Source organism: Myotis myotis, unplaced genomic scaffold, assembly GCF_014108235.1.
Source record: "Myotis myotis isolate mMyoMyo1 unplaced genomic scaffold, mMyoMyo1.p scaffold_m19_p_48, whole genome shotgun sequence".
Taxonomy (NCBI): Eukaryota; Metazoa; Chordata; class Mammalia; order Chiroptera; family Vespertilionidae; genus Myotis; species Myotis myotis.
In genome coordinates, this window is record NW_023416355.1 from 580563 (window position 1) to 596086 (window position 15524).

Sequence of the window (15524 nt, forward strand, 5' to 3'; positions counted from 1 at the left end):
GGGGGGTGGGGTGGTGCAGGCAGTGCAGCCACGTGTCCTGGGCTGTGGGGGAGGGTGGACTCGGAAGCCTCCCCAGGCCCCAGCATCAGGGAGCTCCCAGGCTGCCCAGTCCGGTGCCGGAGACTGACCCTCGGGAAGCCAGGCCGAGGCTGGCGCTGCCCCAGCCGGGGGAGGGGGGCATTCTCAGGCTTTTGCTCAGCTGTCCTGGGCCCTGTGGCCAAGGCTTTGGAGTGACATCCCGGCAGCTCCCCAGCGACCCTGCCGGCCTCCCCACGGAGGGCTGGGCGCCTGGGCTGCTCAGATACTTCCCCTGACAAATGGGGAGGGAGCTGCGCCCGGGGCCCTGGATCGCCACTGGGGTCGGGACGTGCGCTGGGCTCCAGAGCTGCTGGGCAGGCGACCAGGGCCCCGTACTGACCAGATGCCCCAGGGAGGGGTAGGGGGCGGGGCGGGGCGGCCGCGTGGTCCCTCCCGGAGGCGGGCGCGCAGGGAGAGGGGGCCGAAGCGCGCGGAGCGAGGACGGGAGGGAGGCAGGGCCGAGGGCGGAGCGGAGCGCAGCAAGCACGGTGGCCCGGCGGCTGGACGACCCCGAAGCAACCGAGTCCCCTGCCCCGCGCTCCGGACGCGCGCCTCTTACCCGGCCCACGGCGGTGGGTGCGCGGCGCGCTGACCTCTGCGGAGGCGCCGGGGGCTCAGCATCGGGCCGGGGCCGGGGGGGCGCCGGGGCCGGGGGGCGGCGCTCCGGCCCGGCCCGGCCCCGCCCGATGTCCATGAGCGCGAACACCATGATCTTCATGATTCTGGGGGCGTCGATCGTGATGGTGAGCGGAGGGGCTTCCCGCGCGCCCGCTCCCCCACCCGCGCCTGCCTCCCGCGCCCGCGCGCCGCCGGCCGCCTCCCCCTCCCGCGCCTTGTTTACCGGCCGCGCGGCCTGCGCTCCCCCTGCCCAGCCTGCTCCCCATCCTGGGCTGCCCTCAGCACCCCCATCCCCAGCCTGCGCTCCCCCTGCCCAGCCTGCTCCCCATCCTGGGCTGCTCTCAGCACCCCCATCCCCGGCCTGCGCTCCCCGGTCCCCAGCGCCCCACCCCCACCCGGACACCGGCCGGCTGCTCCTGGGTCTGACCGGTCATGGGCTCTTCCAGGCCATCGCGTGCTTGATGGACATGAACGCGCTGCTGGACCGATTCCACAACTACATCCTCCCGCACCTGCGGGGCGAGGACCGCGTCTGCCACTGCAACTGTGGCCGGTGAGTCTGTGCCCGGCGGGGCTCACGCGTGATCTCACATGTATGGGACTCAGGGCCCACTGGCGTGCGGGAGCCCGAACAGGCCTGCGAAGGGCCGCGCTAGGCCCATGGGGCCGCTGAATCCGGCACCAGGTCCAGCGGGGGAAGGGCTGTCCAGCCGCCTGCAGGCACCTGGAGGTTGGCCAGTGGAGTTCTGGAGGGGGTTGCGTGCCTGGGTCAGTTAGAACCCCCTCCCAAAACGCCTTCACAGAGAGGGTGATGGGCAGAACAGGCCCCAGGCCTCCTGGTCCAGGGCCCGGAGGCCAAGGAAGCAGCAGCCCAGCCTGGTGTCCGGGAGGGATCCTGCCCAGGGCTGTGCCCACGGAGCACACCAGCCTCTGCCCTGGACCCTGCACGGTGTCCATGAACTTTCCTGGGAGCCAGGTACAGGGAGGTGCTGCCGCTCAAGGTGGGCCGGGCCCACCCCCTCACTGTGCAGAGGAGGAACTGAGGCAGGGGTGGAGCTTACTCAAGGTCACTCAGCTTGGAGAGCCCAGGCCACACCACCCACTGTGACCCGCATCCCGTGCACATGTAATGACGGCGCCCTCCGGGCCATGCATGTCTGTACGTCCATGTACGAAATAAACATCTCATGAGACGCGAGTGTGTGTACCGTCTGTGCATATACATGTGGGTACGCAGCACACACGCATGTCCGCATGCACACCCTCACCCCACAGGACACCCTCGGGCTGGAGTCAGTGAGAAAGCGGACGGGGGTCACGCAGCTAGCGAGAGATAGGGGCATGAACCCCAGAACCCGTGCTCTTCACTCCTGACCTGGACGCCTGCTCCCGACGTGTGCACACGTGGTGGGCCTGGGGAGAGGCAGGTGGCCTCAGGCCTCACTCCGCATGCTCCCTGCCCGTGGGTGCCGACCGGTGTGTGGAAGCAGAACTGGGCCTGGGAGCAGGTGGAGACAGCAGTGCAAGCAGCCCTCACCTGTGCTGGCCAGGAACCTCCCAGAGGTTTCCTGGTGGCCACACTCTCCCAGAGACCCCTGAGTTCCTGCCTGGGGCGGCCAGGGCTGTGAGTGGTATGAACTGGGGTGACCTGGAGCCCCCCTGGGACTGTGGTGTGCACAACACGGGTAACACACATTTTACATGTGTGTGGGCTGCTGCATTGTGACCAGCCTCTCTGGGCCGGTGACCTCACACTGAGGCCGGACAGGATGTGCTTTCAGAGTCTATTTGCACAGGGTGTGTGTGTGATTCATATGCAGTGTCCAGAGTACATGTGGGCTCATGTAAACAGATGTCCATGGGGTATGCACAGCTGGGCTTGTGTGCACAGGTTAGCGTGTCTGTGGAAAGCCACCTATGAACTTAAGAATGTTTCTGCATGCTTGTGTCCACATGTGTGTGCTTTGTACACATCACTACATACATGACATGGTGTACAACATATACTTGTTTATTGACAACATACATGTGTATGCCCAGTACATGTATATGATACAATATACAGCGACCAGTGTGCTCCATGTGGGCCCAGTGACTGCCTGCATAGTTTTGCACATGGAGTATTTGTGTATATGCCATGTACACGCATTGCCACAATGGACTCTACCCATGTGTGTACACACCCTATACAAGAATAAGCGTGCACGTACGTGTATGCCTTCTACATGCCTTGCGGGAAGTTTTATGCAGAGGACATGTATGTACATTCATACTCCAGTGTGCGTGCCAGCAGGTGGTGTCTGTGCACACACATCCATGCATGTGCCCCGGCGCCCACAGAGAAGGTGGCTCTGTGCAAAGCCACATGCATGTGCATCTCCATGTGACATGCACCATGCTTGTGCCTGGGCAAGCATACACATGCACACATGCGGACCTCATGGGCCAAGTCCACGGTATATACGCCATGTCCTGTGCATGTGGCCGGCGTGTATACACAACATGCATTGGACCTCAGGTAAACACATGCAGCATGCATGGTCCAGGTAGGACCCATGTATGTTCCCATCATAGAAATACGTGTGTACATGGGAGACCTGAGCCCTGTCCCCAGGGGCCTGCATTGGAGGAAGGAGCGGGCAGAGCACAGGGGGAGAGTTGCTGGTGCCAGGACAGTGATGGGGGCACAGACTGTGCCTCCAGCCTCTGGGGTCCTGAGCCTCCCAGGTGGTTGGGCCTGGCCTCCTCCTTGCAGAGCACCAGGGGCATGTCTGGCTCCTGTGGTGGCCCAGCCTTTGACAAGTCCTGCCCTGCCCAGCAGCGTGTCCAGGGGTCAGAAGCAGTTGTCCTTTGAGGACCCACCAGAGGTCCTAGGCCCAGGAGGCTGGGGAGGCAGAAGAGGGTGGTGATGTTCAGTATCAGCACCCTGAGGCTTGGGGTGCCTGGGTGATGGGACTGCTAACGGCTCGTGAGGGGCGTCCTCTCAGGGGCCTGGAAGCTGCTGCACATTCTAGGTGGTGATCATTCGTTTCCATCACTTTCTGTTGTTGTTCATCCTCACCTGAGGATATTTTTTTCCATTGATTTTTAGAGAGTGGAAGGGAGGGGGAGAGACAGAGAGAGAGAGAGAAACATCAATGTGAAAGAGACACATTGATTGGTTGCCTCCTGCACGTGCCCCAACTGAGGCCGGGGGATTGAGCCTGCAATGGAGGTAGGTGCCCTGACCGGACTCAAACCTGAGACCCTCCAGTCCGCGGGCCGATGCTCTATCCGCTGAGCCAAGCCGGCTAGGGCTCCATCACCCATTGATGATTCCTAATGGCTATTGACAAACTGATCAGATGAGCAATGGCTACGAGGTGTCAGCCAGTTCTTGCTGACTGACCGAGGGCGGGGGGATGGGGGCCCTGCCCTGTGGGCTGCTGTGCACAGGGGTCCCCAGGAGGAGCAGGAGAGGGTGTGAGGAGACAGGACTCCCCTGAACCTGGGGAGGAAGGCACCCCATGTGGCCAGTGTTGGTGCAGCAGGGCCTGAGGTCAGCGGTCTCTTTGGGGGGTGGGGAGCATAGGAAAGTGTGGGGGAAGGAGGAACCCGTCTCCAGGAAGACCAGGCGGAGGTGTCAGCATCTAACTGGAGGGACGCCGGGAGGAGCAGGTTCTGGGAGGGAGGAGCTATTTTTAGGTGTGAGTTTGAGGTGTCTGTAGATCCCACATGGAGACGCCAGGCAGGCAGCTGGAGCTCAGAGCAGCCATATGGGGCGGCAGGGACTCTGGGGGGTGGGGATGGAGAGTTGGCGAAGCCAACAAAGGGACTCGGAGAGGGGTGGGCCTGGAGAGGTGGCCCCCTGGGCAGGAGGACCCCAGGTGGCCCCTGCACTGCCTGGCAAGAGGAGGGTCTGTAGGAGCCGGGGACAAAGATGACTGGGGGCTGAGGGTGCATGGACCCCACTGTGCCTTGGCTCCTAGGCGTTCACTCATTTTTATTGATTTTTTTTAATTGATTTTTTTTAGAGAGGAAGGGAGAGGGAAAGAGATTAAACATCGATGAGAGAGAAACATTGATCAGCTGCCTCCTGCACACTCCTTACTGGGGATGTGCCCACAACCAAGGTACAGGCCCTTGACCAAAATCGAACCTGGGACCCCTGAGTCCGCAGGCCGACGCTCTATCCACTGAGCCAAACCGGCCAGGGCTCCTAGGCTCTCTTAACAGTGAGGGGGTGAGGGTGGGGCCAGCCCAGAGTCCACCCTCCTGGGCAGAGCCACTGCACCTGGTGTCACGGGGCCAGAGGACTCCCTGGAGGAGGCGGTATCCAGGCAGCTCTGAGGCTTGATGAGACGTGTGAGGAGCGTGTAATGTGGCCTCGGGGGCAAGCGAGGGCCTGGGGGGTTCAGGAGCCTGAGTCTGGCCAGTGGAGGCAGGGGAGGCCGAGAGCCATGCACAGGCCCTGGTGGGTGCCGGATGCAGAGGAGGGGCCACGGGCTGAGAAGCCCAGACAGTTCCATCGACCATTGAGAGCAGCGGAGCGGCCCAAGGACTTACAGATCCACGCAGGGCGTAGGCCAGGGTGCACCCGGGAGAGGGGAGGAAGGGAGGGGTTCTGGACAGAGACTCAAGGACGGAGAAGGGGGTGGCCACTCGCTGTGCCCGGATGGAAGCTGCCGAAAGGGCTAGTGAGTGTCGCCTTAGGGAGAGGCCAGAGGGGCGGTCCCAGAGGAGCGGTCAGCACCTGTCCGGCAGGTGGGCTCTGAACCTGCCCTCAGAGCGGGACACCTGCCCTGGGCCTCCACCCTGGAACCACTGGCCCACCTGCACTGGCCCGTGACCCCGTCAGGGTCAGCCACCAGCCCAGGCCGGGCAGAGGTGGGGGGTGCAGTGTGGGCAGACGCCCCGGACTGGACTTCACGCTGACGACCACTGGTCTTGCACCCCCCACCCTACGGGCAGCCTCCCCCTGGGGACCGGGGCCCTGGGCGGTCCGCGGGCCCTCCGGACCTCAGACCCCACCAGGGCTGCTTCAGAGGCCCCAGCAGGCAGCCCCAGGCGGCCCCGCGGGAGAGGTGCCAGCCCGCCCTGCCGCCCCGCCCCCAGGCACCACATCCACTACGTGATCCCGTACGACGGGGACCAGTCGGTGGTGGACGCCTCCGAGAACTACTTCGTGACGGACAACGTCACCAAGCAGGAGATCGACCTCATGCTGGGGCTGCTCCTCGGCTTCTGCATCAGCTGGTTCCTGGTGTGGATGGACGGCGTCCTGCACTGCGCCGTGCGCGCCTGGAGGGCCGGCCGGCGCTACGGTGAGTGCCGCCCGCCCCGCCCCAGGCTCCTCCCCCAAGCGCCTGGCCTCGTCCAGTTCACCCAGACCACGCCCCGCCACGCCCACAACGCATCCCCACCCACAGACCACGCCCCCACGCTGGGGCCCTCGCGCCCGGACCGCCCCGCCCTCGGAGACCACGCCCCTCGGATCACAGCCCCGCCCACAGTCCCCTAGACCACGCCCACAACCAAAGCCACGCCCCTGGCCATGCTCACCCAGACCGAGCTCAAGCCAAGCGCCCTCCAAAGTCATTCCCTGGTTACGCCCCGTCCCCCGCGTCGGGCCGCCCCGCCCTGACCGGACGCTGACCACGCCCAGCAGATGGCTCGTGGACCTGGCTGCCCAAGCTGTGCAACCTGCGGGAGTTGGGCCGACGGCCGCACAGGCCCTTCGAGGAGGCGGCCGGGAACATGGTGCACGTGAAGCAGAAACTCTACCACAACGGCCACCCGAGCCCGCGGCACCTTTAGGCCGCGCGCAGGACTCTGGGGGCCGCTGGCCACCGTGCCCACGAACACCGGACTGGACGGCCGCCTGAGCCAGGGTGCCCCGGCCGCCGGGTGTGTCCAGCGGAAGGTGCTGTCTCTTCTTTTTATAAAGGGGTCGGGGTGGGGCCGGTCTGGGGGCAGGACCCCGGTCTCCAGGGCCAGGCAGGGTGTGGGCGCTTGGGGGGCGGGCCCCACGCCCTGCGCCTGGCCAGGGACCACGTCTGTTACCCACATCCGAGCCGGCTGTCTTCTCTCCGTCCTGGCGGAGGGGAAGCCGGGAAAGGGTCTGGGCTGGGAAGGGGGTCGGACCCCGGCCGCACCCACGTCTGCACACGGGAGCATGTGCATGGGGCGTGTGCGTCCGCGGGCCCCAGCGAGGGGTGGGAGGCCCCGGCCCAGCAGCAATAAGGCCCCTGAGCCCCGCTGTGGCGAGTGCGGCCACCCTGCCCAGGGCATCCCTGGTCGGCGCCTCACTGTGACCCCCGCCCCTGCTGGTCAGTAAATTCTCCGGAAAGCTCCAGCCTCTGCCTCTTCTTTCACGTGACCCCTCCAGCCCCGCCCCTCACCAGCCAGGAGATGCACCGAAGTACTTGTCAGTTTTTTATTAGATTCTGACAGAAACACCCAGCTCCAGGAGAGGCAGGGCTGCAGGCCATCTGGGCCGGGGCAGCGCCCCAGCAGGTCGGGGGTCTCGGGTGCAGATCCACCAGGTACCCAAGGGCACAAAGCGGTGTGCAGGGCACCACAGGGTCTGCTCCGCTCAGTCCTGGCCGGGTTCTGGTCTGGTTGGGCCCCGCAAGGTCCAGCTCCGCCCCCTGCAGGTCACAGCCTCAGCAGCCAGATGCCAGGGACCTGCCTTCCCCCTGCTCTGGGCCTGGCTGGAGACACACGTCCCAGGCGTGGCCCTAGCCTGAGGCTCTCCAGCCACAACCACTGCGTGGAGGGCAGGTTCCCATCAGACACCAGAGCCGCAGCTGTCCGCAGCAGAGGCTGGAATGCTGCCCTGGCCTGACCAGAGGAAGACGGAAACCCTGGGGAGGCGCGGGGCTGTGCAGCACCCACTACTCCGGGACACCTGGCACCTGGTGCTGCCCAGCCAGTGCGCCCGGGGTCCCCGGGTTCAGGCCCAGCTCACTCCGTCTGTGCACTCGGGGGCGGGGGCTGGCTGCCCTCGGGCCTGGCTCGCTCGGCCTTCACCCACTGCATCTTCTGCCGGTGCTGCTGGATGGCGTCCTGGACCCTGGCGTCCATCATGGCCTCGGTGAGGACCCCGTCCTCGGAGGCATATGCCATGGCCTGGCAGGGAGAGAGAGCACTGAGGCAGGGCAGGGGCCCAGAGCTGCCTGCATGGGGACCCCCAGGCACCAGGCCCATCACCCTGTAGGCAGGGCCAGGGCCAGGCCCCGAACAACACAGCCTGGCCGGCCCACCCTCCATGCTGCTTCCCCACCATGAGCCTGTTTCTCGGAGATGTCCTCCTTCAGGCTGGGGGCAGGTGGGATCCAAGTCGTGGTGCAGTTTGCCAGGGGATGGCTGGCCAACATCCTCCCTGGGCAGAACACACACTCCTACCCGCTGATGGCACACACCTTGCCTCCAGCACACACACGTGCCCACTCACGCCTGCTCACAGGTGATCTGCAGCCCGGACTTGGTGCCGTCCCTGCGCCGCCCGCCTGGCCCCGGCCTGGTCGCACTCCCTGAGTTTCTCAGTGACTTTCTAAAATTAGGCAGCCCCAGGCGAGTTTGGGAAGCAGCCCAGCCTCCCTGCGGAACTGAGGGCCTTGCTTCTGACAGCAGAGCTGCCCTTTGCCAGGGCACAGACCACAGAACCACCACAGGCTATTCGGGGGATAGTTCCTCTCGACATGGAGGGGCGGCAGGAGCCCCAGCAATTCTGATGGGGTGAGTGGCCCCGCCAGGCCCAACTGCCCCCGAACACTGAGCAACTGTGGTCCACGGGGCCTGCCCCACAGGACCCCCACCACCTGCAAACAGTCCTTCCAGAAACAGGGACCATTGAGAGCCAGGCCACTGCCCGGCCACTCTGCTCCCAGTGCCCAGGGCTCCCCCCCCCAAACGGGGGCAGGCACCTGGGTGGGGTCACCAAAGTTTTGGTAATCAGGCCCAGGGTGGTCCACTCTTCAGCTGCCAAGCAGGTCACCCCCTCCCAGATGACACAGGACCCTACCTGCTTCCTGTCACCAGCCTGTGGCTCTGACTGAGCCTGCTGAGTGGACAGCAATGGGTGTCCACCAAGCAGGGTCCTGAGCCAGTCCAGCTGCCCCAGCAGCCTCGGCCAATGTGGGGCATCGAGAGCGAGTCCCATCACCTGACCAGGCATTTTTGCTCACCTTGCTCTGTGCCCGGCCTGGGCTGCCCCTGCCACTCCTGTGATGAGCACACTTACTGCATCCCGAGCTAAGACATCTGTCCTCCAGGCACCGTCACAGGCCCAGAGCAGAGCCAACTGGCCCACAGGATACAAGTTTGCAACCTGGGGCTATTTGTTACAGCAGCATAACCCAGCTCATTCTAATGCAGCCCCTGCATATCTGAGCCACACTTCAAACTGAAGTAGACAGGTACTTAGTGAATAAAATAGTCATTTAAAAGCATTTCTGAATTTCTGGTGGTCAGGCTGTCAGATGCAAGAGCCGGTGTTTTCCTGCTGGGCAGCCAAGGAGCAGATGCCTACAGGATGGGGCACCCAGGGAGCGGCTGCTGGGATGCCTCAGAGGCGGAGGGGGTGCCTGCCCACTCACCTGCCAGGCCACAGCCAGCTGGGAGATCTCCCGGCCCGACATGCCCTCGGTCAGGTGTGCAATCTCGGAGCACTTCTTCCCATAGTCAAACTGGGCCAGCTTCAAGCGCCTGCGAAGAGGGTCCCACATGACCCCGGGGCCCCGACTCCCAGCAGGACCAGAGGCCTGTGAGGGCCCCATGACCCTCCCGAGGGAGGGCGGGACTCGGGGCAGGAGGCTGTGCAGGGACCCCCGGGCAGGGCACAGCTGGCCTTCCTGCCCTGGTGGCACTTCCTCTCCTCTTGGAGCCCGAGAGGGTCCAGGCAGGGGCTGGGGTGCGGACAGTGGGGCATGCTTGCTGCAGGGGCAGTGCCGTGCTGAGAAACGAGGAGGGGCCCCACTGTCCCCTGGGGCCAGGGACCATGTCCTTCCTTCTCTGCCAGCCCTGCCCAGCCCCAGGCTGCAGAGCATCTGAAGCTGCGTCAGGGTGAACTGGGGAACCGGCAGAGCAGCAGAAATCAGAGGGAGGGAGCAACGCCTCAACCGGAGTGAAGCTCCCGCCATCTCACGTGCACCGAGCCTCCCCAGGCGGGTCTGGCTGAAGGGCCAGGAGCACCACTCAGACACTCATGGCAAAAGCCTCAGAAACCCACCCATGCGGCCGGGATGCTGGGGGCAAAGGGAGGAGGAGCTGGGGGGCAGGCACAAGGGTGGCAGTGGGCACAGTCCGTCTGGAACAGAGGCCGCTCTCCCTGCTGCCAGCACGGAGGGATTCGGGTCAGAGCTGCCGAGACCCGTCCCCTGGAGACGGTTAAAATAGCCGGGCTCTGCTTATCTGGAGCACGCCAGGCACCGCGGCGAGTGAGCGTGGCCTGGACAGTGTGGAGGGCGCCACCCCCACACGGGCTTTGCAGAGGCGGGCCTGCTGCATGCTGGCAAAGGGCCCCGGGCTCCTGGGAGTCAGGGTGCAGTGGATGGAGGTGTCAGAGCGATGCTCTAGGTCTGCAACCGCCCACCACAGCCCTCACCACCCAGGCCTGACTGCGGCCTGGATCTGCCTCCTTAAGGCACTTTGTGTATCAGAAAAGGATGGGCTGTCAACTCCAAGACCCGGCATAGAGCTGGACAGGGACATGGGGACCCAGCATGTGGACAAGGAGTGACAGATGGACGGGAGGGGGCAGGTGGACGGGAGAGGGCAGGTGGACAGGGGGGTGGCAGGGCCTCCAGGGAGGGACAAAGTCGCACATGACCCGCCCTGAGCCCCTCGTGAAGCCACACGTTAGGGGTCAGAGGTCAGTCTGGGGGCCAAGGCCCTGCTGGGAGGACGCCAGCGAGAGGGCAGGGAGCACCGGCGGCTCCAGGACACTTACTGCTTTCCTTCTGTGGCTGGTTTAAGAACATACTTGTCAAAATACATCCTCACCAGGCGCTCCCGCTCCTCCCGCTGCGGCAGCTCAAAGCTGACCATCTCGTCGATGCGGTCATTGATGGCCCAGTCGAACTGCTCGGGCTGGTTGCTGGCCAGGACCAGCATGAACCTGCAGCGACAGAAGCAGGAGCTGAGGGCTCCAGAGCCGCGTGCTCACAGCTGGGGCGCAGGCCAACCCTCCCAGTGGTTTTCTAGCAGATTCCACTTCTATCGACCCATTGCTCCCTCTCCACCTGCCCATCCTGCCCACCTCCTGCCCCCGGCTAGCAGATTCGGGCTGGGCTTTTTAAGACCCAGCACTGGCCCCTGTAGTCCACCCTCCCTCCAGCAGATCTGCCCCTGCCCCACCCCATGCATCTCTGGCCGACGGCCCAGGGGGAGGCTGGATAAGCCTTGCTGTGAGGGACAGACTCCAGGTCTGAGACAGCCCCCTGCCCTCCGACCAGGAGGCCGGGGCTCAGGGCCAGGGTTTGGCTGAGCCGAGGCCAGCTCACAGGGACAGCCACCTCTCCGGGGTCGCAGCCACAGCCTGTGAGGGACATGCCCACCAGCAGGGCTGGGCGCCCCGTGTGACCAGTTGGGGGGGCGGGGCAGGAGGGCCACGCCGATGCAGAAGAGTGTGACTAGGGGACTGAAAAGGGGCCAGCCCACTCTCGGGGCATCTGCGCCCCAGGGGACCCAGCTGTGGGGCCGCTGCCCAGACACCCCAGCAAATTTTCTCAGTGTTTCCTAGACACACCGCACAAGGGACACGGGACGTCCCAGAGCGGGAGACACGTGGGCACCGCGGGCACTGGGTCGGCAGCGCTGCCCTACCCCTGCCCCGCCCTGCAGCAGCATGAACAGGCCGTGCCCGGCTCCCCAGTGGGCGGCGCGGAGGACCAGGTGGGCTGATGCGGCAAGCGCTCTGTGCGGAGCCCAAGCTGCAGGCGCCTCACTTGCTGCTGTGCTGGCCCGTGCGGTGCAGGAAGGCATTCAGGGTTGCCCTGAGGTCCTCGCTGATCTTCTCCTGCAGAGAGAAGCCGGGTCAGGCCCCAGGCTGGCTGAGCAGCTGGGCGGAGCTGCCTGTGGAAGGCAGTGTCTGCTCCTCCCGGTGGCGCCTATGACCTGAACTTGATCAAGAAGATTCCAAGAAGCGCCAGGGATGCTTCCGCTTGTCCAACAATATTTAGCAAAGCTCAGCTGAGGAGCAGGCCTGGCCGCCCTCAGGCACGACCCTCCCGAAAGCACAGCTGTAGCCCAAGCCACTGAATACACCACCCAGAAGCTTCCAGAACACTCACGGTGGCTCGCTTCCTGAGGAAGGCATCTGCTTCGTCCACAAACAGGAGGAGGCTGTGGGGGGAGGGGCTGCCTGAGGGAGGGGCCTCCCATTGCGTGGCCCCTGGGATGGCCGGTGCTCAGGAGCCCCCACCCCACGCGCCCGCAGCAGCTTTGGGACCCAGACCTCGCCCCGGGGCGTGCCAAGTGCCAGCACCAGGAGAAAGCGGCCAGAACCTGGCCCTGAATTAAACACCCACCGGCACCAAGAGGCTCCTGTGAGCCCCGGCCGCCGGGAGTCGCACGGGGCGAATGTCCCCTGAACGGTGCTGCCGGACTACCTGGGCACCTGGGCACCAGGGCAGCAGGACTGGCTGCAGGAAGTCCCTGACCCCTTCCTTCCCAGACAGCCAGGGGCCGCTAGGAACCAGGCCGCCAGGAGGTGCCGCTCACCCTCGCCGGCTGGTGCTGGCCCAGTCAAAGACCTTGTGCACCGCAGTCACGCCGTCCCGCCCCATGGGGGCCACGTCCCCGCCCGTCATGATGGCGTAGTCCATGCCTGAGTGCAGCGCCAGTTTCTGGGGAGACGGTAGAGGCTGAGGGTGGGGTGCGGAGGCGGGAAGAGGGGAAAGCAGGGGCAGGGGACGGGGAGGCGCAAATAGGGGTTGGGGTGGGCGGGGCAAGCAGTTTTTCCTTCCTGTAAAGCAGACAAGGTCCACCCCCTGCCCCCTGCCCATGGCATCCAGGCCCCAGGCAGGCGCCACTAGGGGATGGGCCGCCTCTCACCTTGGCAAACAGCGTCTTGCCCGTCCCGGGCGGCCCATACATCAGCACGTTCCTGTATAGGCTGTGGTTCTTCTTGGTGTTCCGCGTCGCTATGGCGATGTCCCGCACTCGGGCCTCCAGGCTGGGCTACCAGGGGACAAGCAACTGGTTAGAGGGATGCTCCCTGCCCAGTCAGTCTGTCCCTCCCAGGCACCCAGGCAGCATAAGAGGCAGCTGATCCCAGGGCGGGTTCGCCAGGCAGTGCCCCCTACCCGCCTCTGCCCAGCCCCGCCCACTCACACTGAGGACCACTCCCTCCAGCGCGTCCTGAGGCTTGCTGAGCAGCCGCCTGCTGACCTGCAGGGGAGCCGGGGTCAGGGTCATGAATGCAGCCCTGGGGCAGCCACCAAGCGCTACAGCCACAAGGACAGCCCTGCGGGCCCACGCTCAGGACACGGGCCAGCGCTCAGAAGGCTGACTGACCAGCTGTCCGTGTTGCTGGTCTGGGTGACGGACAGGTCGCTGTTGACCTCTCTTTTCTCCATCACCCACATCGTGACAGATACAAAGATCAGAGCCCGGGGAGGACAGGCCTCGGGATCCACGCTGGACGGGAAGAACACTTCCGGGGGAGGGGTGGGGGGGATGGAGGTGAGGCAGCAACACCATGACTTCCAGCAACTTCTCTTACAGAAAAAGGGCACAGGGGAGCCCCAGCTGCTGTGAACACCCAGAGGCGACCTCAGGGGACTGAGCCGACTGGATGAGGCTCCCCCACCCCAAGGACCCCCGCTCCCCTGTGCCGGCGCCGACAGACCTCCAGGGACACAGCGAGGACAAACCTAGAGCAAATCCAGCATGCAGGAGGGGGAGGTACGTGGGGAGATGGAGGGAGGAGGACACGGGAGCTTGGCTGTCAGGCCAGGAATGGGCAGGACACAGCGCCAGGAGGACTGGTCCCCCGACAGCCAAGCCCTTACCTGCAGGGGGTGCCGCAGCGCCTCTAGCAGTGAGATTCGGGAGGTCTCCCGCACCAGGGACGGCTTCCCCAGCCGCGCCTCGATGTACCGCCCGGCCACCAGCGTGGCGTTCTTGGCGGAGTAGATCCCGACAGCCAGCAGCGTCAGCCCAGCCACCTGCGGCAGGAAGGAGGCAAGTGATGCCCCCCATTGCCACCACGCCCTCACCACCTTGCCACCCTGTGCCAGGAGCTGGGTGGGGGCAGTGGGAGGACCAGCCGCCACCTTGCAGGGCAGGCCCGGGGCCCAGCAAGGTGCCCAGGCCCCACAGTGGCAGTGGTGCTTACCGTGGCGGTCACCTTGTCCCAGTCGGTCACAAAGCCCCGGAATCCTTCGCCAAACAGGGTGCCAGCCGTCCTGTCGGGGAGGCACTGGTGTGAGCAGGAGGGACAGGCCCGTGCACGTGGCCAGAGAGAGAGCAAGGGCCTGACAGGCAGTCTCCCGTCAGCGTGCGAGCACAGGCTGCCCGGGACCAGGGCGGCCTCACCTGATGGACTCCAGGATGGTCTGGCGGCGCTCGGCGGCCCGCAGGCGGATCTGCTCCCGGATGATGTCCGCGTTCTCACGCTCGGCCTTGGCCCGCGCCCGAGCCTCGGCCTCCACCCGCAGCATCTCGTTCTTGTGCCGCAGCTCCATCTCCCGCTCCACGGTGGCTGCACGGGAGGCAGGGAGCGCACTCAGCCCCAGGCCTGGGGTCCCGGCCCTCCGGCGGGCAGGTCCTCGACAGAGGAGCCCGGGATGCAGACCTGAGGCCCAGACACTTCTCACAGGAGTAAGTCATGTGAGGCCCTGGGTGCCGGGCAGAGAAGACCAACCTGGATGCCCAGCCTGGGTGAAGTTTCCACTTTAAAGCCGGCTCAAGCAGAGACCCCCGCGGTCTCAGGAAGCCCCACTGGGGCTCCAAGTGCCTCAAGCAGCGCCGACCCCCCGCCTGCCCACGAGCCATTCTCGGGCCCCACCGCCCGGCGAGCTGACCACTCTACCTCGCCTCATGGCCTCCTGCTTCTGCACCGACTCCTCCTGCTTCCGTAGATTCTCCTCGTTGAGAAGTTGCTGAGAAGCCACAAGAAAAAGGAAAAGCTTTCAACATCAGGACACGCACGCGCCCAGGGGCTGACCTCCTGGGGCTGCACCATCCACAGCCCGGGCAGGCAGGCCTGAACATGGCTGGACATGCAGGTGCCCAGGGGCCAGGGCCAGGAGCCCCCACCCCTGGCACAGCTTGGCCACGGGGTCACGGGTGTCCATAAAACACTCTGGGTTCTGCTCATTAAATTTAAAAGCTATAGCCCAGCTGGCATGGCTCAGTGCCTGAGCAGTGACCTAGGAACCAGGAGGTCATGGTTCGATTCCCGGTCAGGGCACATGCCCGGGTGGATTGCAGGCTCGGAGGCAGCGGATCAATGATTCTCATTGTTGATGTTTCTCTCTCTCTGAAATCAATAAAAAATATATATATTTTAAAAATTTAAAGCTATAATGCTCACAAGAGGCACAAACATTTGAAACTGCCCCTCATGAACCTGTCACTTCAGCCAGGTTCCCAGTCACGTGCCACCTGGTTGAAACCTAAGAGCAGCTGGAGCCTGCCTCTGCCGTGGAGGCCACGGAACGCCGCATGGAGGCTGCAGAGCGTGTGGAGGCCGTGGGGCACAGTGTGGCAGGAGCCACGGGGCATGGGTGTGCACGTGCGGGAGTCCAACTACAGCTCCCCCAGAACCAGCACAACCCTCACGTCCACAGCCCTGGCCTCGGTCCCCCACCAGCAGGACCAGGCTCTCCCGCCTGCAGGGC

General features: G+C 64.8%; 2 protein-coding genes across 3 annotated transcripts in view; one reads left to right on the forward strand and one right to left on the reverse strand.

Annotated features, from left to right (window-relative positions):
- The first annotated feature begins 496 nt into the window (after positions 1–496).
- On the forward strand, positions 497–7024 carry TMEM240 (transmembrane protein 240). Its single transcript, XM_036307529.1, has 4 exons — positions 497–821; positions 1143–1249; positions 5791–5999; positions 6344–7024. Exons 1-4 carry the CDS (start codon positions 765–767, stop codon positions 6490–6492), a joined length of 522 nt encoding a protein of 173 aa, XP_036163422.1. The 5' UTR covers positions 497–764; the 3' UTR covers positions 6493–7024.
- A 73-nt stretch (positions 7025–7097) lies between these two features.
- LOC118655579 (ATPase family AAA domain-containing protein 3) overlaps positions 7098–15524 on the reverse strand; it is a 28201-nt gene continuing 19774 nt past the window's right edge. For both annotated transcript variants that reach the window (XM_036307528.1, XM_036307526.1), the window contains 12 exons: positions 14714–14783; positions 14218–14383; positions 14018–14087; positions 13692–13847; positions 13012–13068; positions 12733–12858; positions 12400–12524; positions 11970–12021; positions 11625–11695; positions 10628–10795; positions 9276–9384; positions 7098–7806 (listed from right to left, as the gene is read on the reverse strand). In XM_036307528.1, coding sequence (XP_036163421.1) covers positions 7642–7806; positions 9276–9384; positions 10628–10795; positions 11625–11695; positions 11970–12021; positions 12400–12524; positions 12733–12858; positions 13012–13068; positions 13692–13847; positions 14018–14087; positions 14218–14383; positions 14714–14783 — 1335 coding nt within the window. In that variant the 3' untranslated portion in view covers positions 7098–7641. The remainder of the gene's footprint in view (positions 7807–9275; positions 9385–10627; positions 10796–11624; positions 11696–11969; positions 12022–12399; positions 12525–12732; positions 12859–13011; positions 13069–13691; positions 13848–14017; positions 14088–14217; positions 14384–14713; positions 14784–15524) is intronic.